This window comes from Heptranchias perlo, chromosome 16, assembly GCF_035084215.1.
Source record: "Heptranchias perlo isolate sHepPer1 chromosome 16, sHepPer1.hap1, whole genome shotgun sequence".
Taxonomy (NCBI): domain Eukaryota; kingdom Metazoa; phylum Chordata; class Chondrichthyes; order Hexanchiformes; family Hexanchidae; genus Heptranchias; species Heptranchias perlo.
The window spans coordinates 64,980,233-65,002,881 of NC_090340.1; the positions used below are offsets into that span (position 1 = coordinate 64,980,233).

Sequence of the window (22,649 nt, forward strand, 5' to 3'; positions counted from 1 at the left end):
CCCTCCGACAGTGCGGCGCTCCCTCAGTACTGACCCTCCGACAGTGCAGCGCTCCCTCAGTACTGCATGGAAGTATCAGCCTAGATTATGTGCATGAATGCTGGAGTAGGGTTTAAACTTACGACCTTCTGACTCAGGGAAGAAAGTGCGATTAAATGAGCCACGGCCGAGATATAAACTGTGTTGGGAAGGAGTGGCCTAACACACACTATCAGTTTTATATAGTTTCTTGTGTTGCTTTGGAAAAATACAAAAATTCAAAATATATGAAAAGCTTGGGATTTATTGGGATATATTTGACTGTATAGTTTTCTAGAGTTCTTGGTCTGCCGGAAGCCAGTGCTGGAACTCAGATCATGTGCAGATCACAGACAACATCTCAGCTCATTCTGACATTCACTGCACTTCGGTCACTTAAAGCAAGGAGGGAGATAGAGAGATGGGCCAACATGACGAGCAAGAAGCAATCACAGGTCTGTCACTGTATAACACTGGGGCACAGGTCTGTCACTGTATAACACTGGGGCACAGGTCTGTCACTGTATAACACTGGGGCACAGGTCTGTCACTGTATAACACTGGGGCACAGGTCTGTCACTGTATAACACTGGGGCACAGGTCTGTCATTGTATAACACTGCGGTACAGGTCTGTCTCTGTATAAACTGGGGTATGGGTCTGTCACTGTAAAACACTGGGGTACAGTACTGGTGGGTATGGGTCTGTCACTGTATAACAATACAATACATAAACTCCAGCAAGGCTATTTGTCCACTATTAAACAGCCAGGACCTCCTATACTTTCATAGTTGCAAAGGAAGTATTCCCAACATAGGACGAGGAGGCCATTCAGCCCGAGCCTGTTCTGTCATTCAATTACATCATGGCTGCTCTGTACCTCAGCTCCATTTTCCCACCTTGGCTCCATATCCCTTGATACCCTTACACAACAAAAATCTATCTTTCCGAGTCTTAAACAATTTCAACAATTTGTTGGACTATAACCTGGTGTTGTAAGATTCCTTACATTTGTCCACCCCAGTCCATCACCGGCATCTCCACATCTTAAAAAATTTCAATTGACCCCCCCCCCCAGCCTTTTGGGGGACAGTTCCTGATGTCCACTACCCTTGAGTGAAAAAGTGCTCCCTGATTTCACCCCTGAAGTTTTAAGATGATGCCGCCTTGTACTGGACTCCCCCACCAGAGGAAACGGCTTTAAAGGCGTTGCAATGTGAGCCCCCACCCCCTGAGCAAAGGGTCTGACTGAAGGGGGTCACAGTGGGGCAGGATTTCAATGGTGCCAACCAGCGCCGCCAGTGGCGGGTAGCGGTACTGCCACCGTGCACCGCAGCGCCACCAGTGGCGGGTAGCGGTACTGCCACCGTGCACCGCAGCGCCACCAGTGGCGGGTAGCGGTACTGCGACTGTGCACCGCAGCGCCACTAGTGGCGGATAGCGGTACTGCGACCGTGCGCCGCAGCGCCACCAGTGGCGGATAGCGGTACTGCGACCGTGCGCCGCAGCGCCACCAGTGGCGGGTAGCGGTACTGCCACCGTGCACCGCAGCGCCACCAGTGGCGGGTAGCGGTACTGCCACCGTGCACCGCAGCGCCACCAGTGGCGGGTAGCGGTACTGTAGCACGGTTGACACCAGCGCCCCCAGAGGCACCGTTTGATACTGCAATTATGGAAGAGCGCCCCCCCTGCGCCCCTGATCGGCAGCTGCTGGTACTGCAGCTCTTCAAACCATTCACAAAATAATCATGGGTGAGGAAGGCCAGTCCTTCCAGAGAGATCCTAACATTCCTGCCCCCCATTGTAGCATCCAATTGTTTCTTAAATGATTCCAGGGTTTTTGCCTCCATTACTCTTATCAGATTTTTATTGGGTAAGGATATCAAGGGATATGGAACCAAAACGGGCAGAGTTAAAATACAAATCAGCCATGATCTAATTGAATGCTGGAACAGGCTTGAGGGGCTGAATGGCCTCCTCCTGTTCTTATGCTCCTGCCATCAGTCCCAAAAAACCCTTCGCCAGTTTAAACCTCCAGCACCGAGTTCCACTCCCACAGTTTAATTTAAACTAACATTCCACGTTAATTTTTCCTTTACTCTTAACTATTATGTCACCTCATAGACACCTCTTTTCCAGGCTGAAAATCCCAAGTCGCTCCAGTCTTTCCTCATAACTCGGATCCCTGACTCCGGGGCTGCCGTGCCTCCAGCACTTCAATATCTCCCATGTGTCTCAGTGACCAGACCTGGACACAGTGCTCAAATTGCAGACCAGAGCCCTGTACAGTTTGATCATGACTTCCTCTGACTTGTATCTTGCTGTTTTTGCTGTTTGGTTCAATATTCTATTGGCTTTGTTACATAGAATTTACAGCAGAGAAACAGGCCATTCGGCCCAACTGATCTATGCCGACATTTATGCTCCACATGGGCCTCCTCCCTTCCTACTTCATCTCACCTTATCAGTATATCCTTCTATTCCTTTTTCCTTTTTGTAGTTATCTATCCAGTTTGCTACCTGTCTCCTGACTCCACATTCTCTAACCTTAGCTATGATTCTACAATGCAATACATTATCAAAGGCCTTTTGAAAATCTATTTATATTACATCTACTACATTGCCCTTGTCTACTCTCTGTTTCTTCTTCAAAGAATTTAATAAGTTTGGTCAAGCATGACCTTCCCTTCTGAAATCCGTGCTGACTATTCTTTATTATATTTTTGGTTTCTAGATGTTGATATGTGACCATAAGAGCATAAGAGATAGGAGCAGGAGTAGGCCATTCGGCCCCTTGAGCCTGCTCCGCCATTCAATGAGAACATGGCTGATCTGATTTTTACCTCAACTCCACTTTCCCGCCCTTTCCTCATATTCTTTGACTCCCTTGCTGATCAAAAATTTGTCTAACTCAGCCTTGAATGTATTCAATGACTCAGCCTCCACAGCTGTTTGGGGTAAAGAATTCCAAAGATTCACGACCCTCTGGGAGAAGAAATTCCTCCTCATTTCTGTCTCAAACAGTTGACCCCTTATTCTGAGACTATGTCCCCTAGTTTTAGATTCCCCCATGAGGGGTAACATCCTCTCAGCATCTAAGTTACATCTCTGAGTAAAGATTCCATTATCTTTATCATCACCGACGTTAAGCTAATTGGTCTATAGTTCCCTGGACCTGTTCTACCTCGCTTTTTAAATATAGGAATCATATTATCTGTCCACCAGTCCTCTGGCACAATTCCCTTTTCCAGTGAATTTTTATATATGTAAAAGTGTCTCTGCTACCTCTTCCCTGACTTCTTTTAATATGCGCGGATGCAATCCATCGGACCAGGGGTTTTATCCTCTCTAAGTTTGACTTTTATTAATTATCTCCCCCCATGTAAATGTCTTTATATCTTTTTTGATCTCTTCTTCTAATGTTCTGCCCACCCTATTAGTCTCCCTGGTAAATACTGCCCCAGGTGTGGTTCAGCTGAGTTCCATCCCGAGTTATTTCAGCTCCGTTCAGGGAAGGTCATGCCTTACATAGAAACATAGAAAATAGGAGCAAGAGTAGGCCATTCGGGCCTGCTCCGCCATTCAAAATGATCCTGGCTGATCGTCTAACTCAGTACTCTGTGCCCGCTTTTTCCCCATATCCCTTGATCCCTTTAGCATTAAGAAATATATCGATCTCCTTCTCGAATACATCTAATGACTTGGCCTCCACTGCCTTCTGTGGTAGAGAATTCCACAGGTTCACCACCCTCTGAGCGAAGACATTTCTCCTGTTCTCGGTTCTAAATGGAATACCCCGTATCCTGAGACTGTGACCCCTGCTTCTGGACTCCCCAGCCATCGGGAACATCCTCCCTGCATCTAGTCTGTCTAGTCCTGTTAGAATTTTATATGTTTCGATGAGATCACCTCTCATTCTTCTAAACTCGAGTGAATATAGGCCTAGTCGACCCAATCTCTCCTCATACGTCAGTCCTGCCATCCCAGGAATCAGTCTGGTAAACCTTCGTTGCACTCCCTCCATGGCAAGGACATCCTTCCTCAGATAAGGAGACCAAAACTGCACACAATACTCCAGATGTGGTCTCACCAAGGCCCTGTATAACTGCAGTAAGACATCCCTGTTCCTGTACTCAAATCCTCTTGCAATGAAGGCCAACATACCATTCGCCTTCCTAATTGCTTGCTGCACCTGAATGCTTGGTTTGGAGAAGGCATGTTATTCATATCGACTCTTGTGACAACTTGGAGGAAGTATTCATTCAGAATATTTACTATTTTGTGTTAATTCTCATCAAACTCATTTGTATTTCGTATGGTTTTCCCCTTTTACCTCACTGACTGCCCTCATCATCCTGTGATGGATCTGAAAGAATTACTGTTACGGTTAGTTTCAGCTGCTGGGTATTTTTCCAGCTCTCACTGGGGTACAGTCCCTGACAGTGCTGACTCTCCCTGGGGTACAGTTCCCCTGAAGGTGCTGACTCTCCCTGGGGTACAGTTCCCCTGAAGGTGCTGACTCTCACTGGGGTACAGTTCCCCTGAAGGTGCTGACTCTCACTGGGGTACAGTTCCCCTGAAGGTGCTGACTCTCACTGGGGTACAGTTCCCCTGAAGGTGCTGACTCTCCCTGGGGTACAGTTCCCCTGAAGGTGCTGACTCTCACTGGGGTACAGTTCCCCTGAAGGTGCTGACTCTCACTGAGGTACAGTTCCTGAAGGTGCTGACTCTCACTGGGGTACAGTTCCCCTGAAGGTGCTGACTCTCACTGAGGTACAGTTCCTGAAGGTGCTGACTCTCCCTGGGGTACAGTTCCCCTGAAGGTGCTGACTCTCACTGGGGTACAGTCCCTGAAGGCTCTGACTCTCACTGGGGTACAGTTCCCCTGAAGGTGTTGACTCTCACTGGGGTACAGTTCCCCTGAAGGTGTTGACTCTCACTGAAGGTGATAATGGAGACATATTGCTTATTTCAACTGCAATGCTTTTATGAGCTAAACCCATCTGTTCAGGGTCCAGTGTGAACAGTGTTAATGTGGCCTGGGTCCAGTGTGAACAGTGTTAATGGTCCTGGGTCCAGTGTGAACAGTGTTAATGTGGCCTGGGTCCAGTGTGAACAGTGTTAATGTGGCCTGGGTCCAGTGTGAACAGTGTTAATGTGGCCTGGGTCCAGTGTGAACAGTGTTAATGGTCCTGGGTCCAGTGTGAACAGTGTTAATGTGGCCTGGGTCCAGTGTGAACAGTGTTAATGGTCCTGGGTCCAGTGTGAACAGTGTTAATGTGGCCTGGGTCCAGTGTGAACAGTGTTAATGGTCCTGGGTCCAGTGTGAACAGTGTTAATGTGGCCTGGGTCCAGTGTGAACAGTGTTAATGGTCCTGGGTCCAGTGTGAACAGTGTTAATGTGGCCAGTAACATTTCCATGGGTTGGACCTGGGAATTTTCAGACATTTGTTGAGCTTCTCACAACCTGGAGGAGCCCAATTCTGTTGGTAGAAAATGGAAGAATCACATTAACAGCTGCCCCCAACATCCCTATTTACACACCCTCCCCTTACACACTCCTTACACACCCTCCCCTTACACACTCCTTACACACCCTCCCCTTACACACTCCTTACACACCCTCCCCTTACACACTCCTTACTCACCCTCCCCTCACACACTCCTTACACACCCTCCCCTCACACACTCCTTACACACCCTCCCCTTACACACTCCTTACACACCCTCCCCTCACACACTCCTTACACACCCTCCCCTTACACACTCCTTATTGGCCCTCCCCTTACACACTCCTTACACACCCTCCCCTTACACACTCCTTACACACCCTCCCCTTACACACTCCTTATTGGCCCTCCCCTTACACACTCCTTATACACCCTCCCCTTACACACTCCTTACTCGCCCTCCCCTTACACACTCCTTATTGGCCCTCCCCTTACACACTCCTTATTCACCCTCCCCTTACACACTCCTTACTCACCCTCCCCTTACACACTCCTTACTCACTGTTCCCACCAGGCGGACCAGAATGAAACATTAGAAAGGAGAAACAAGGTGCAGAGGACTGGGAGAGACAAATAGCACTCGAATAAAGAATAGTTCAGAAATAGGAGGGGGCAAACGTGAGGCAGTCTAAGATGAGTTTGGAGTGCATGTGCGTAAATGCACGTAGCGTGGTAAATAAGGTTGGTGAGCTGCAGGCTCAAGTCGCCCAATGGGACTATAATATAGTGGCAATAACAGAGACCTGGCTCAAAGAAAGGGAGGATTGGGTACTTAATATTCCTGGCTACAAGGTATTCAGGAAAGATAGGGAAGGAAAAAATGGAGAGGGGGAGCGGTGGCAGTGTTGATCAAAGAAACTATTATAGCACTGGAAAGGGATGATGTAGTTGAGGGGTCAAAGACAGAATCTATTTGGTTAGAATTAAGGAACAATAGAGGAGCCGTTATGCTACTGGGTTTATACTATAGGCCACCAAATAGTGGGAAGGAGGTAGAGGAGCAAATTTGCAGGCAAATTTCAGAAAGATGTAAGAACGAAAGAGTTGTGATAATGGGGGACTTCAATTATCCCAATATAGACTGAGATAGGAACAGTGTAAAGGCCAAAGAGGGGGAGGAATTCCTGAAATGTATACAAGAGAACTTTCTTACATAAGAACATAAGAAATAGGAGCAGGAGTAGGCCATTCGGCCCCTCGAGGCTGCTCCGCCATTCAATAAGATCATGGCTGATCTTCAACCTCAACTCCACTTTCCCACCCGATCCCCATATCCCTTGATTCCCCTAGAGTCCAAAAATCTATCGATCTCAGCCTTGAATATACTCAATGACTCAGCATCCACAGCCCTCTGGGGTAGAGAATTCCAAAGATTCACAACCCTCTGAGTGAAGAAATTCCTCCTCATCTCAGTCCTAAATGTCCGACCCCTTATCCTGAGACTATGCCCTCGAGTTCTAGACTCTCCAGCCAGGGGAAACAGCCTCTCAGCATCTACCCTGTCAAGCCCTCTTAGAATCTTTTACGTTTCAATGAGATCACCTCATTCTTCTAAACTCCAGAGAGTATAGGCCCATTCTATTCAATCTCTCCTCATAGGACAACCCTCTCATCCCAGAAATCAATCTAGTGAACCTTTGTTACACCCCCTCTAAGGCAAGTATATCCTTCCTTAGGTAAGGAGACCAAAACTGTACACAGTACTCCAGGTGAGTTCTCACTAAATCCCTGTACAATTGCAGCAAGACTTCCTTACTCTTGTACTCCAACCCTCTTGCAATGAAGGCCAACGTACCATTTGGCTTTCCAATTGCTTCCTGTATCGGCATGCTAACTTTCTGTGTTTCTTGTACAAGGACACCCAAGTCTCTCTGAACACCAACATTTAATAGTTTCTCACCATTTAAAAAATATTCTGCTTTTCTATTCTTCCTACCAAAGTGAATAACCTCACATTTCCCCACATTATACTCCATCTGCCACCTTCTTGCCCACTCACTTAACCTGTCTATATCCCTTTGCAGACTCTGTGTCCTCCTCACACCTTACTTTCCCACCTAGTTTTGTATCATCAGCAAACTTGGATACATTACACTCGGTCCCTTCATCTAAGTCATTAATATAGATTGTAAATAGCTGAAGCCCAAGCACTGATCCTTGTGGCAGCCCACTAGTTACAGCCTGCCAACCTGAGAATGACCTGTTTATCCCTACTCTCTGTTTTCTGAACTTTAACCAATCCTCTATCCATGCTAATATATTACCCCCAACCCCCAAGAGGCGTTATCTTGTGTAGCAGCATTTTATGTGGCATTATCGAATGCCTTTTGAAAATCCAAATATACAACATCCACTGGTTCCCCTTTATCTACCCTGCTAGTTACATCCTCAAAAAACTCTTAAGAAATTTGTCAAACACGATTTCCCTTTCATAAAACCATGTTGACTCTGCCTAATCATATTATGATTTTCTAAGTGCCCTGTTACCACTTCCTTAATAATGGATTCCAGCATTTTCCAGATGATTGATGTCAGGCTAACTGGCCTGTAGTTCCTTGTTTTCTCTCTCCCTCCTTTCTTGAATAACGGGGTTACATTTGCTACCTTCCAATCCGCTGGGACCGTTCTAGAATCTAGGGAATTTTGGAAGATCACAACCAATGCATCCACTATCTCTGCAGCCACCTCTTTTAAAATGTGAAAATACTCAACTGGAAGAGGGTTAATTTCAGTGAGCTGAAAAGGGATCTAGCCCAGGTGGATTGGAAACAAAGATTGGCAGGTAAAACAGTAAGTGAGGAATGAGAGGCTTTCAAAGAGGAGATAGTTCGGGTACAGACTAGATACATTCCCAAGGGGGATCATAAAGAGCAGTGGTCCTAACACTGACCCCTGGGGGACACCACTGTATACTTCCCTCCAGTCTGAAAAACAACCGTTCACCACTACTCTCTGCTTTCTGTTCCTTGGCCAATTTTATATCCATGCTGTCCCTTTAATCCCATGGGCTTTAATTTTTCTAACAAGTCTATTATGTGGCACTTTATCAAATGCCTTTGGAAAGTCCATTTACACAACATTACACTCCCCTCATCAACCGTCTCCTTTACTTCATCAAAGAACGCAATCAAGTTTGTCAAGGGAATTGGATAAATACTTGAAGGGGAAAATTTTTCACAGCTATGGGAAAAAATGTGGGACTAATTGGATGGCCCTTTCAAAGAGGTAGCCAATTGGATACAAAATTGGCTTGACGACAGAAGACAGAGGGTGGTTGTCGAGGGTTGTTTTTCAAACTGGATGCCTGTGTCCAGCGGTGTGCCTCAGGGATCGGTGCTGGGTCCGCTGTTATTTGTTATTTATATTAATGATTTGGATGAGAATTTAGGAGGCATGGTTAGTAAGTTTGCAGATGACACCAAGATTGGTGGCATTGTGGATAGTGAAGAAGGTTATCTAGGATTGCAACGGGATCTTGATAAATTGGGCCAGTGGGCGGATGAATGGCAGATGGAGTTTAATTTAGATAAATGTGAGGTGATGCATTTTGGTAGATCGAATCGGGCCAGGACCTACTCCGTTAATGGTAGGGCGTTGGGGAGAGTTATAGAACAAAGAGATCTAGGAGTACAGATTCATAGCTCCTTGAAAGTGGAGTCACAGGTGGATAGGGTGGTGAAGAAGGCATTCAGCATGCTTGGTTTCATTGGTCAGAACATTGAATGCAGGAGTTGGGATGTCTTGTTGAAGTTGTACAGGGCATTGGTGAGGCCACACTTGGAGTACTGTGCACAGTTCTGGTCACCCTATTATAGAAAGGATATTATTAAACTAGAAAGAGTGCAGAAAAGATTTACTAGGATGCTACCGGGACTTGATGGTTTGACTTACAGGGAGAGGTTAGACAGACTGGGACTTTATTCCCTGGAGAGTAGGAGGTTAAGGGGTGATCTTATAGAAGTCTATAAAATAATGAGGGGCATAGATAAGGTCGATAGTCAAAATCTTTTCCCAAAGGTAGGGGAGTCTATAACGAGGGGGCACAGATTTAAGGTGAGAGGGGAGAGATACAAAAGGATCCAGAGGGGCAATTTTTTCACTCAAAGGGTGGTGAGTGTCTGGAACGAGCTGCCAGAGGCAGTAGTAGAGGCGGGTACAATTTTGTCTTTTAAAAAGCATTTGGACAGTTACATGGGGAAGATGGGTATCGAGGGATATGGGCCAAGTGCAGGCAATTGGGACTAGCTTAGTGGTATAAACTGGGCGACATGGAGATGTTGGGCCGAAGGGCCTGTTTCCATGTTGTAACTTCTATGATTCTATGATTCTATGAAAGAGCTGACACAGGCACGATGGGCCCAATGGCCTCGTTCCGTGCTGTACGATTCACTCTCTCACTGTCACACTGTGATACATCCCAGCTTATTCTAACACCTCAAGTCCAGCATTACACTGAGCACTGAACTAACAATAGTGTGAGCTGGGCGGTGACAGAGGGTCTGCTATTGAGTGGGCCACTGGGTAATCAGTGATTAGCTCCCATAGACGCACTCTGCCTCCACCTACTCTTACAGAAATCTTCAGTTTTGTTTTGTGAGGGAGTAGACACCCGATCGAGATTAATTTACTGTAACACAGTAAAGTCGGAGGGGACAAACTGCAAGGTCAGTGGGCAGATTTGTTACTCGAGGTTTTGGGTTTTCGAGATTAGGGAAGGAGTTGAGAGACAAATTGTTCCCAGGAGGCACGGGTTGAAAATGAGGAAGGCAGGAAGAAGAAGGGATATCAGGCAACTTCTCCATCCAAAGGATAATCAAAAGTGAGATTAAGTTCCCAGGGAAGGCCATTGATGTGAAGAGTGTGAATGGGGTCGAGAGAGAATTCGATAGTGGGTGAAGGGTTTGAGGATATGGGGAGGTGGGGCTGAGGGATACGAGGAGAAGGTGTTCAATATATTTGTTGTGCCAATTGGTCCTTTCCAGGTTCTAAAAAAATCTGAATATAGTGCGAAAAATACAGGCGATGACCAGTAGGAGGCGGTGATGCTGCATTTAAAGTTTTGCTTTGACCGACGGGGAGAAAAAAAGCTCCTCTCTGCACCTCATCTCGAAACGACAGTGACCTCTCTCCCCGTTCCTGTCCAGGAGACACCGACTCTCACTGGGGAATGGACAACAGCTGCCCTGCTGTTTCACTCTTTTTCTCCTCCTGACTGTCTCATCCTCTCCGTCTCTGTTCCTCCCTCACTCTCTCTCTCTCCCTCCCTCCCCACTCTTTCTTGCTACCCCATCCCCTCTTTCCTGTCTCTCTCCCCCCTCCCCTCCCCCAGTCTCTCTCCCCCTCCCTCCCCTCCCCCAGTCTCTCTCCCCCCTCCCTCCCCTCCCCCAGTCTCTCTCCCCCCTCCCCTCCCCCAGTCTCTCTCCCCCCTCCCTCCCCTCCCCCAGTCTCTCTCCCCCCTCCCTCCCCTCCCCCAGTCTCTCTCCCCCTCCCCCCTCCCTCCCCTCCCCCAGTCTCTCTCCCCCTCCCTCCCCCTCCCCTCCCCCAGTCTCTCTCCCTCTCCCTCCTCCCTCCCCTCCCCCAGTCTCTCGCCCCCTCCCTCCAGTCTCTCTCCCCCCTCCCTCCCCCAGTCTCTCTCCCCCTCCCTCCTCCCTCCCCTCCCCCAGTCTCTCTCCCCCCTCCCCTCCCCCAGTCTCTCTCCCCCCTCCCTCCCCTCCCCCAGTCTCTCTCCCCCCTCCCCTCCCCCAGTCTCTCTCCCCCTCCCCCCTCCCCCCTCCCTCCCCTCCCCCAGTCTCTCTCCCCCTCCCTCCCCCTCCCCTCCCCCAGTCTCTCGCCCCCTCCCTCCCCCTCCCCCAGTCTCTCTCCCCCTCCCTCCTCCCTCCCCCTCCCCCAGTCTCTCTCCCCCTCCCTCCTCCCTCCCCCTCCCCCAGTCTCTCTCCCCCTCCCTCCTCCCTCCCCCTCCCCCAGTCTCTCTCCCCCTCCCTCCTCCCTCCCCCTCCCCCTCCCCCAGTCTCTCTCCCCCCCTCCCCCAGTCTCTCTCCCCCCCCTCCCCCAGTCTCTCTCCCCCTCCCTCCTCCCCCCCCTCCCCCAGTCTCTCTCCCCCCCTCCCTCTCTCCCCCCTCCCCCGGCCTCTCTCTGTCCCCTGGGCTGCAGACCATTTGCTTTTTATGTTATACGTTGATTTTGGTTAGTTTGCTCTGGGGATTGGTTAGTTTGCTCTGGGGATTGGTTAGTTTGCTCTGGGGATTGGTTAGTTTCCTCTGGGGATTGGTTAGTTTCCTCTGGGGATTGGTTAGTTTGCCCTGGGGATTGGTTAGTTTCCTCTGGGGATTGGTTAGTTTCCTCTGGGGATTGGTTAGTTTGCCCTGGGGATTGGTTAGTTTCTTCTGGGGATTGGTTAGTTTGCCCTGGGGATTGGTTAGTTTGCCCTGGGGATTGGTTAGTTTGCTCTGGGGATTGGTTAGTTTGCCCTGGGGATTGGTTAGTTTCTTCTGGGGATTGGTTAGTTTGCTCTGGGGATTGGTTAGTTTGCCCTGGGGATTGGTTAGTTTGCCCTGGGGATTGGTTAGTTTCCTCTGGGGATTGGTTAGTTTCCTCTGGGGGTTGGTTAGTTTGCTCTGGGGATTGGTTAGTTTGCTCTGGGGATTGGTTAGTTTGCCCTGGGGATTGGTTAGTTTCCTCTGGGGAGTGGTTAGTTTGCCCTGGGGATTGGTTAGTTTGCCCTGGGGATTGGTTAGTTTGCTCTGGGGATTGGTTAGTTTGCCCTGGGGATTGGTTAGTTTGCTCTGGGGATTGGTTAGTTTCCTCTGGGGATTGGTTAGTTTGCCCTGGGGATTGGTTAGTTTCCTCTGGGGATTGGTTAGTTTGCCCTGGGCATTGGTTAGTTTCCTCTGGGGATTGGTTAGTTTGCCCTGGGGATTGGTTAGTTTGCCCTGGGGATTGGTTAGTTTGCTCTGGGGATTGGTTAGTTTCTTCTGGGGATTGGTTAGTTTGCCCTGGGGATTGGTTAGTTTGCTCTGGGGATTGGTTAGTTTGCCCTGGGGATTGGTTAGTTTGCCCTGGGGATTGGTTAGTTTCCTCTGGGGATTGGTTAGTTTGCCCTGGGGATTGGTTAGTTTGCTCTGGGCATTGGTTAGTTTCCTCTGGGGATTGGTTAGTTTGCCCTGGGGATTGGTTAGTTTGCCCTGGGGATTGGTTAGTTTGCTCTGGGGATTGGTTAGTTTCTTCTGGGGATTGGTTAGTTTGCCCTGGGGATTGGTTAGTTTGCTCTGGGGATTGGTTAGTTTGCCCTGGGGATTGGTTAGTTTGCCCTGGGGATTGGTTAGTTTCCTCTGGGGATTGGTTAGTTTGCTCTGGGGATTGGTTAGTTTCCTCTGGGGATTGGTTAGTTTGCTCTGGGGATTGGTTAGTTTCCTCTGGGGATTGGTTAGTTTGCCCTGGGGATTGGTTAGTTTCCTCTGGGGATTGGTTAGTTTCCTCTGGGGATTGGTTAGTTTCCTCTGGGGATTGGTTAGTTTGCTCTGGGGATTGGTTAGTTTGCTCTGGGGATTGGTTAGTTTGCTCTGGGGATTGGTTAGTTTCCTCTGGGGATTGGTTAGTTTGCTCTGGGGATTGGTTAGTTTCCTCTGGGGATTGGTTAGTTTGCTCTGGGGATTGGTTAGTTTCCTCTGGGGATTGGTTAGTTTGCCCTGGGGATTGGTTAGTTTCCTCTGGGGATTGGTTAGTTTCCTCTGGGGATTGGTTAGTTTCCTCTGGGGATTGGTTAGTTTGCTCTGGGGATTGGTTAGTTTCTTCTGGGGATTGGTTAGTTTGCCCTGGGGATTGGTTAGTTTGCTCTGGGGATTGGTTAGTTTGCCCTGGGGATTGGTTAGTTTGCTCTGGGGATTGGTTAGTTTGCCCTGGGGATTGGTTAGTTTGCCCTGGGGATTGGTTAGTTTGCCCTGGGGATTGGTTAGTTTGCCCTGGGGATTGGTTAGTTTGCTCTGGGGATTGGTTAGTTTCCTCTGGGGGTTGGTTAGTTTGCCCTGGGGATTGGTTAGTTTCCTCTGGGGATTGGTTAGTTTCCTCTGGGGATTGGTTAGTTTGCTCTGGGGATTGGTTAGTTTGCCCTGGGGATTGGTTAGTTTGCCCTGGGGATTGGTTAGTTTGCCCTGGGGATTGGTTAGTTTGCTCTGGGGATTGGTTAGTTTGCCCTGGGGATTGGTTAGTTTGCTCTGGGGATTGGTTAGTTTGCCCTGGGGATTGGTTAGTTTGCCCTGGGGATTGGTTAGTTTGCCCTGGGGATTGGTTAGTTTCCTCTGGGGATTGGTTAGTTTGCCCTGGGGATTGGTTAGTTTCCTCTGGGGATTGGTTAGTTTGCCCTGGGGATTGGTTAGTTTGCCCTGGGGATTGGTTAGTTTGCTCTGGGGATTGGTTAGTTTCTTCTGGGGATTGGTTAGTTTGCCCTGGGGATTGGTTAGTTTGCTCTGGGGATTGGTTAGTTTGCCCTGGGGATTGGTTAGTTTCCTCTGGGGATTGGTTAGTTTGCCCTGGGGATTGGTTAGTTTGCTCTGGATTGGTTAGTTTGCCCTGGGGATTGGTTAGTTTGCCCTGGGGATTGGTTAGTTTGCCCTGGGGATTGGTTAGTTTGCTGTGGGGATTGGTTAGTTTGCCCTGGCCTGGATTATCTCCCTGTATTATATTATTCTGCCCCATTCTTGCCTCTAGTTCCTGCCCCGTTAGATGCTTGGTGTATTTACTGATCTTTTGTAGAAATTACTGTTGTTTCCAGGTTGTTAATTCATTTTCTTTCTTCCTTCATGCTCAACAATCGTTATGAATAATAATTCTGACCACTCACCATGACGGCCCTGTCACACAGGTTAAGCTGTGGTTGTCCCGGCACCAGAGAAGCTTTGTGATGTTGGACAATGTGTGTGATCTCCCTCATCATCGCCTCGTACTCCTGATGGGTAACCCTGGAACGGTCAAGGGGAGGAGGTCAGAAATGGAGACCAAGACCGGGAGCGGGACCCAGACCGGGAGCGGGACCCAGACCGGGAGCGCGGCCCAGACCCGACTCACGTCACGCGCTAACTCTCGTTCGGATTGGGTTCCGCAGGTGCCTCCCTCCCTCCCAAGTGGCCATTCCTCACTTGTTAGCCCCGTAGCAAGTGATTCAACTGAGGGGGTTTCACAGCCGGGCCCGATCTTGATTTCCACACGCAGGCACTTTACAGCGGGGTCACTGGAGAGCAACAGGAGCAGCCGGGGCTGATTTATCCCCCTAACCCAGGGGTCCTGAGGCCGACTGTAGTCCCAGCTGGGATCCGCCCAATCAGCACTGACCAGGCTGGAACGTGCTCCCTTCTGTTCTCATCAGCTCAGCACCACACTGGTGGGGCATTTACTCACTCGGTTATTGTAACAATCTTTGGATTTTTATTATTTACCCCCCACTCTGTTAGTCGTCACTGTTACCCGACGGGAAGATGAGGCAGCCTCTCCCACCCAGCAACCAGTGGGAGGGAGCCGTGAGGGGGCAACGTCAGAGCGCCCTCCCCTCAACCACATCTCTCTCGAGGGGCTCCACGCACCAGGATCGATAATTGATGTGCCTGGGATCGGTGACGGACCGCGCGGGGATCGGTGACGGACCGCGCCGGGATCGGTGACGCACCGCGCCGGGGATCGGTGACGGACCGCGCCGGGATCGGTGACGGACCGCGCGGGGATCGGTGACGGACCGCGCGGGGATCGGTGACGGACCGCGCGGGGATCGGTGACGGACCGCGCGGGGATCGGTGACGGACCGCGCGGGGATCGGTGACGGACCGCGCGGGGATCGGTGACGGACCGCGCGGGGATCGGTAACGCACCGCGCCGGGGATCGGTAACGGACCGCGCGGGGATCGGTAACGCACCGCGCCGGGATCGGTAACGCACTGCGCCGGGGATCGGTAACGGACCGTGCGGGGATCGGTAACGGACCGTGCGGGGATCGGTAACGCACCGCGCCGGGGATCGGTAACGGACCGTGCCGGGATCGGTAACGCTCCGCGCCGGGGATCGGTAACGCACCGCGCCGGGATCGGTAACGCACCGCGCCGGGATCGGTAACGCACCGCGCCGGGGATCGGTAACGCACCGCGCCGGGATCGGTAACGCACCGCGCCGGGATCGGTAACGGACCGTATGTCAGAACGATTCCCTAAAAAACAATTTCTCTTTAAGCCAATTTGAATTTTAAACAAGGTCGTTAACCAGCGACAAAATAAAGTCAAAGGAAGCAGAAACCCTGTCTGTGATGTGTCATGAATTGTACAACATTAAACATCTAGAGTTCTGATTAAACTAATCTAATCGAGGGGTTCGGGGGGTTTATATATAGAATAACAGATCCCCGGGAGTGAGTTACAGACTGGAATCTAATCGAGGGGTTCGGGGATGTTTATATATAGAATAACAGATACCCGGGAGTGAGTTACAGACTGGAATCTAATCGAGGGGTTCGGGGGGTTTATATATAGAATAACAGATACCCGGGAGTGAGTTACAGACTGGAATCTAATCGAGGGGTTCGGGGGGTTTATATATAGAATAACAGATACCCGGGAGTGAGTTACAGACTGGAATCTAATCGAGGGGTTCGGGGATGTTTATATATAGAATAACAGATACCCGGGAGTGAGTTACAGGCTGGAATCTAATCGAGGGGTTCGGGGGGTTTATATATAGAATAACAGATACCCGGGAGTGAGTTACAGGCTGGAATCTAATCGAGGGGTTCGGGGGGTTTATATATAGAATAACAGATACCCGGGAGTGAGTTACAGGCTGGAATCTAATCGAGGGGTTTGGGGGGTTTATATATAGAATAACAGATACCCGGGAGTGAGTTACAGGCTGGAATCTAATCGAGGGGTTCGGGGGGTTTATATATAGAATAACAGATACCCGGGAGTGAGTTACAGGCTGGAATCTAATCGAGGGGTTTGGGGGGTTTATATTTAGAATAACAGATACCCGCGAGTGAGTTACAGACTGGAATCTAATCGAGGGGTTTGGGGGGTTTATATATAGAATAACAGATACCCGCGAGTGAGTTGCAGGCTGGAATCTAATCGAGGGGTTTGGGGGGTTTATATATAGAATAACAGATACCCGGGAGTGAGTTACAGGCTGGAATCTAATCGAGGGGTTTGGGGGGTTTATATATAGAATAACAGATACCCGCGAGTGAGTTACAGACTGGAATCTAATCGAGGGGTTTGGGGGGTTTATATATAGAATAACAGATACCCGGGAGTGAGTTACAGGCTGGAATCTAATCGAGGGGTTTGGGGGGTTTATATATAGAATAACAGATACCCGCGAGTGAGTTACAGACTGGAATCTAATCGAGGGGTTCTGGGTGGGTTCTGTGTATTGAATAACAGATACCCCTGGTCTGTGGGTTATCCTGTGTTGTGCTGGTTTGATGAGAGTGAGAGTCTATCATTCTCGTGTGATTTTTGTGCTTCCTTGCAGTAAGTGCAAGGAATGTTAAACTGTTAAAGTACGAGATTTAATCAGCAGAGAGTCTCACCGACACATCAGACCGAGTGATGAGTGGGGAATATTTCATTTTAATTGCGGTGATTTGATCAGCAGCGTCAGGTGTGAGGGGTGTTTCCGTTCCCTGTTTGTTCACACCCAGTTAGATTCCCTTTGTCCGCAGCTCTGGTAAATCAGCCCCAATCTGAGCAGGAACCTTTGTAACTGGCGGATCAGACGGCCGGGACAAGCAAGATCTGGTTACAGGGGGCACGCTCAGGTTTACCCAAAACCCTGCCTTCCCCCCATCCTCACCTGATGGGGAATCTCTCTCCAGGATCCCTCCCGAGATGGAAGAGCAAAGGTTGGACGGTGTAGTCTCGCTGATCATGTGTCGTGACACCAGTCACATTCTGTCCCGGACAGAAGTTAATTCCCTGAAATTAAATAAAACCGTTTTGTGTTTTGGGAAAGATACAGTTGGAATTTTTCAGCAATTAGGGCAGCGTGTCACTCTGGCATCAGAGAAACTTCAGTTCACACGTGGCTCAGCGAGTGAGCATAGAAACAGGACGAGGCCATTCAGCCCCTTGAACCTGAGTCTATTTCTGCTTCATTCATAGATTAGAATAGAAAGGTTACAGCACGGAAGGAGGCCATTTGGCCCATTGAGTCCATGCCGGCTCTGTGCAAGAGCAATCCAGCTAGTCCCACTCCCCCGCCCTATCCCCATAGCCCTGCAAATTGTTCCCTTTTGAAGGCCTTGATTGAATCTGCCTCCACCACCCCCTCGGGCAGTGCATTCCAGATCCTAATCACTCGCTGTGCAAAAAAGTTTTTCCTCATGTCACCTTTGGTTCTTTTGCCAATCATCTTAAATCTATGTCCTCTGGTTCTTGATCCTTCCACCAATGGGAACAGTTTCTCTCTATCTACTCTGTCCAGACCCTTCATGATTTTGAACACCTCGATCAAATCTCCTCACAACCGTCTCTGTTCCAAGGAGAACAACCCCAGCTTCTCCAGTCTATCCACGTAACTGAAGTCCCTCATCCCTGGAATCATTCCAGTAAATCTCTTCTGCACCCTCTCAAAGGCCTTCACATCTTTCCTAAAGTGCGGTGCCCAGAACTGGACACAATGCTCCAGTTGTGGCCGAACCAGTGTTTTATAAAGGTTCATCATGACTTCCTTGCTTTTGGACTCTGTGCCTCTATTTATAAAACCCAGGATCCCTTTTGCTTTTTTAACCACTTTCTCAACCTGTCCTGCCACCTTCAACGATTTGTGTACATATACCCCCAGATCTCTCTGTTCATGCACCCCTTTTAGAATTGTGCCCTCTAGTTTATATTGTCTCTCCTCGTTCTTCCTACCAAAATGAATCACTTCGCACTTCTCTGCGTTAAATTTCATCTGCCACGTGTCCGCCCATTCCACCAGCCTGTCTATATCCTCTTGAAGTCTATCACTATCCTCCTCACTGCTCACTACACTTCCGAGTTTTGTGTCATCTGCAAATTTTGAAATTGTGCCCTGTACACCCAAGTCCAAGTCATTAATATATATCAAGAAAAGCAGCGGTCCCAGCACTGACCCCTGGGGAACACCACTGTACACCTCCCTCCAGTCCGAAAAACAACCGTTCACCACTACTCTGTTTCCTGTCACTTAGCCAATTTTGTATCCATGCCCCTTTATTCCATGGGCTTCAACTTTGATGACAAGCTGATTATGCGGCACTTTATCAAACGCCTTTTGAAAGTCCATATACATCACATCAACTGCATTGCCCTCATCGACCCTCTCCGTTACCTCATCAAAAAACTCAATCAAGTTAGTTAAACACGATTTGCCTTTAACAAATCCGTGCTGGCTTTCCTTAATCAATCCACACTGTTAATTCTGTCCTGGATTATCGTTTCTAAAAGTTTCCCCACCACCGAGGTTAAACTGACTGGCCTATAGTTGCTGGGTTTATCCTTACACACTTTTTTGAACAAGGGTGTAACATTTGCAATTCTCCAGTCCTCTGGCACCACCCCCGTATCCAAGGATGTTTGGAAGATTATGGCCAGCAGCTCCGCAATTTCCACCCTTACTTCCCTCAGTAACCGAGGATGCATCCCATCCGGACTGGATGACTTATCTACTTTAATTACAGCGAGACTTTCTAGTACCTCTTCTTTATCAATTATTAGCCCATCCAGTATCTCAACTACCTCTTCTTTTCCTGAGACTCTGGCAGCATCTTCTTCCTTGGTAAAGACAGATGCAAAGTACTCATTTAGTACCTCAGCCATGCCCTCTGCCTCCATGAGTCGATCTCCATTTTGGTCCCTAATTGGCCCCACCCCTCCTCTTATTACCCGTTTACTGTTTAGATGCCTGTAGAAGGCTTTTGGAATCCCTTTTATGTTGGCCGCCAGTCTATTCTCACACTCTCTCTTTGCCCCTCTTATTTACTTTTTCACTTCCCCTCGGAACTTTCTATATTCTGCCTGGTTCTCACTTGTGTTATCAACCTGACATCTGTCATACGCCCCTTTTTCTGCTTCATCTTACTCTCTATATCTTTCGTCATCCAAGGAGAACATAAGAACATGAGAAATATAAGCAGGAGTCGGCCATACGGCCCCTCGAGCCTGCTCCGCCATTCAATCAGATCATGGCTGATCTTCGACCTCAATCCCACTTTCCCGCCCGATCCCCATATCCCTTGATTCCCCGAGAGTCCAAAAATCTATCGATCTCAGCCTTGAATATATTCAATGACTGAGCATCCACAGCCCTCTGGGGTAGAGAATGCCAAAGATTCACAACCCTCTGAGTGAAGAAATTCCTCCTCATCTCAGTCTTAAATGGTCAACCCCATATCCTGCAATTATGTCCCCGAGTTCCAGACTCTCCAGCCAGGGGAAACAATCTCTCAGCATCTAGCCTGTCAAGCCCCCTCATGATCTTATATGTTTCAATGAGATCACCTCTCATTCTTCTAAACTCCAGAGAATATAGGCCCATTCTACTCAGCAGGAGTACTCAAGAGAAGCTCTGGCTTTAGTTGCCCAACTTTCCCCCTCATCGGAATGTCCTGAGACTGTACCCAACCCATCTCCTCTTTAAAGGCCGCCCATTGTTCAATTACAGTTTTGCCTGCCAATCTTTGATTCCAATTTACCCGGGCCAGATCCGTTCTCATCCCATTGAAATTGGCCCTCCTCCAATTGAGTATTTTAACTCTAGATTGCTCCTTGTCCTTTTCCATGGGTAATCTAAACCCAATGATACTATGATCACTGCTCCCTAAATGCTCCCACACTGACACTTGGCCCAGCTCATTCCCCAGAACTAGATCCAGCAATGCCTCCTTCCTCGTTGGGCTGGAAACGTACTGGTTAAGAAAGTTCTCCTGAACACACTTCAAAAATTCCTCCCCCTCTTTGCCCTTTACACTATTACTATCTCAGTCCACATGAGGATGGTTGAAGTCCCCCATTATTACTACCCGATGGCTTTTGCACCTCTCCGCAATTTCCCTGCAAATTTGCTCCTCGTAATCCTTCCCACGAGTTAGAATCATAGAATCATAGAAGTTTACAACATGGAAACAGGCCCTTCGGCCCAACATGTCCATGTCGCCCAGTTTATACCACTAAGCTAGTCCCAATTGCCTGCACTTGGCCCATATCCCTCTGTACCCATCTTACCCATGTAACTGTCCAAATGCTTTTTAAAAGACAAAATTGTACCCGCCTCTACTACTGCCTCTGGCAGCTCGTTCCAGACACTCACCACCCTTTGAGTGAAAAAATTGCCCCTCTGGACCCTTTTGTGTCTCTCCCGTCTCACCTTAAATCTATGCCCCCTCGTTATAGACTCCCCTCCCTTTGGGAAAAGATTTTGACGACCTACCTTATCAATGCCCCTCATTATTTTATAGACTTCTACAAGATCACCCCTTAACCTCCTACTCTCTTGGTGGCCTATAGAATACATCCAGTAGTGTAATGACAGGTCATTTGCTTCTTAACTCTAACCAAATCCACAAACCAGCATCAATCCTAGTGATCGAGAGAGTAACTCGATCCTCACACCAGGATCAGTCCGAGTGATCGAGAGAGTAACTCGATCCTCACACCAGAATCAATCCAAGTGATCGAGAGAGTAACTCGATCCTCACACCAGCATCAATCCTAGTGATCGAGAGAGTAACTCGATCCTCACACCAGGATCAGTCCGAGTGATCGAGAGAGTAACTCGATCCTCACACCAGAATCAATCGCAGTGATCGAGAGAGTAACTCGATCCACACACCAGAATCAATCGCAGTGATCGAGAGAGTAACTCGATCCACACACCAGAATCAATCCTAGTGATCAAGAGCGTAACTCGATCCTCACACCAGAATCAATCCGAGTGATCGAGAGAGTAACTCGATCCTCACACCAGAATCAATCCTAGTGATCGAGAGAGTAACTCGATCCTCACACCAGAATCAATCCGAGTGATCGAGAGAGTAACTCGATCCACACACCAGAATCAATCCGAGTGATCGAGAGAGTAACTCGATCCTCACACCAGAATCAATCCTAGTGATCGAGAGAGTAACTCGATCCTCACACCAGAATCAATCCTAGTGATCGAGAGAGTAACTCGATCCTCACACCAGAATCAATCGCAGTGATCGAGAGAGTAACTCGATCCTCACACCAGAATCAATCCGAGTGATCGAGAGAGTAACTCGATCCACACACCAGAATCAATCCCAGTGATCGAGAGAGTAACTCGATCCACACACCAGAATCAATCGCAGTGATCGAGAGAGTAACTCGATCCACACACCAGAATCAATCCCAGTGATGGAGAGAGTAACTCGATCCACACACCAGAATCAATCGCAGTGATCGAGAGAGTAACTCGATCCACACACCAGAATCAATCCGAGTGATCGGGAGTGTAACTCGATCCTCACACCAGAATCAATCCGAGTGATCGAGAGAGTAACTCGATCCTCACACCAGGATCAGTCCGAGTGATCGAGAGAGTAACTCGATCCACACACCAGAATCAATCCTAGTGATCGAGAGAGTAACTCGATCCTCACACCAGAATCAATCCGAGTGATCGAGAGAGTAACTCGATCCACACACCAGAATCAATCGCAGTGATCGAGAGAGTAACTCGATCCACACACCAGAATCAATCCGAGTGATCGAGAGAGTAACTCGATCCTCACACCAGGATCAGTCCGAGTGATCGAGAGAGTAACTCGATCCACACACCAGAATCAATCCTAGTGATCGAGAGAGTAACTCGATCCTCACACCAGAATCAATCCGAGTGATCGAGAGAGTAACTCGATCCACACACCAGAATCAATCGCAGTGATCGAGAGAGTAACTCGATCCACACACCAGAATCAATCGCAGTGATCGAGAGAGTAACTCGATCCACACACCAGAATCAATCCGAGTGATCGGGAGTGTAACTCGATCCTCACACCAGAATCAATCCGAGTGATCGAGAGAGTAACTCGATCCACACACCAGAATCAATTCGAGTGATCGAGAGAGTAACTCGATCCTCACACCAGAATCAATTCGAGTGATCG

General features: G+C 48.7%; 1 protein-coding gene across 1 annotated transcript in view; it reads right to left on the reverse strand.

Moving 5' to 3' along the window:
• Positions 1-265: 265 nt before the first annotated feature.
• galns (galactosamine (N-acetyl)-6-sulfatase) overlaps positions 266-22,649 on the reverse strand; it is a 70,522-nt gene continuing 48,138 nt past the window's right edge. The window contains exons 12-14 of the mRNA XM_067998214.1: positions 17,354-17,475; positions 14,364-14,481; positions 266-5,500 (exon numbers count right to left, since the gene is read on the reverse strand). Of these exons, the coding sequence (XP_067854315.1) occupies positions 5,414-5,500; positions 14,364-14,481; positions 17,354-17,475 (327 nt within the window). The 3' untranslated portion in view covers positions 266-5,413. The remainder of the gene's footprint in view (positions 5,501-14,363; positions 14,482-17,353; positions 17,476-22,649) is intronic.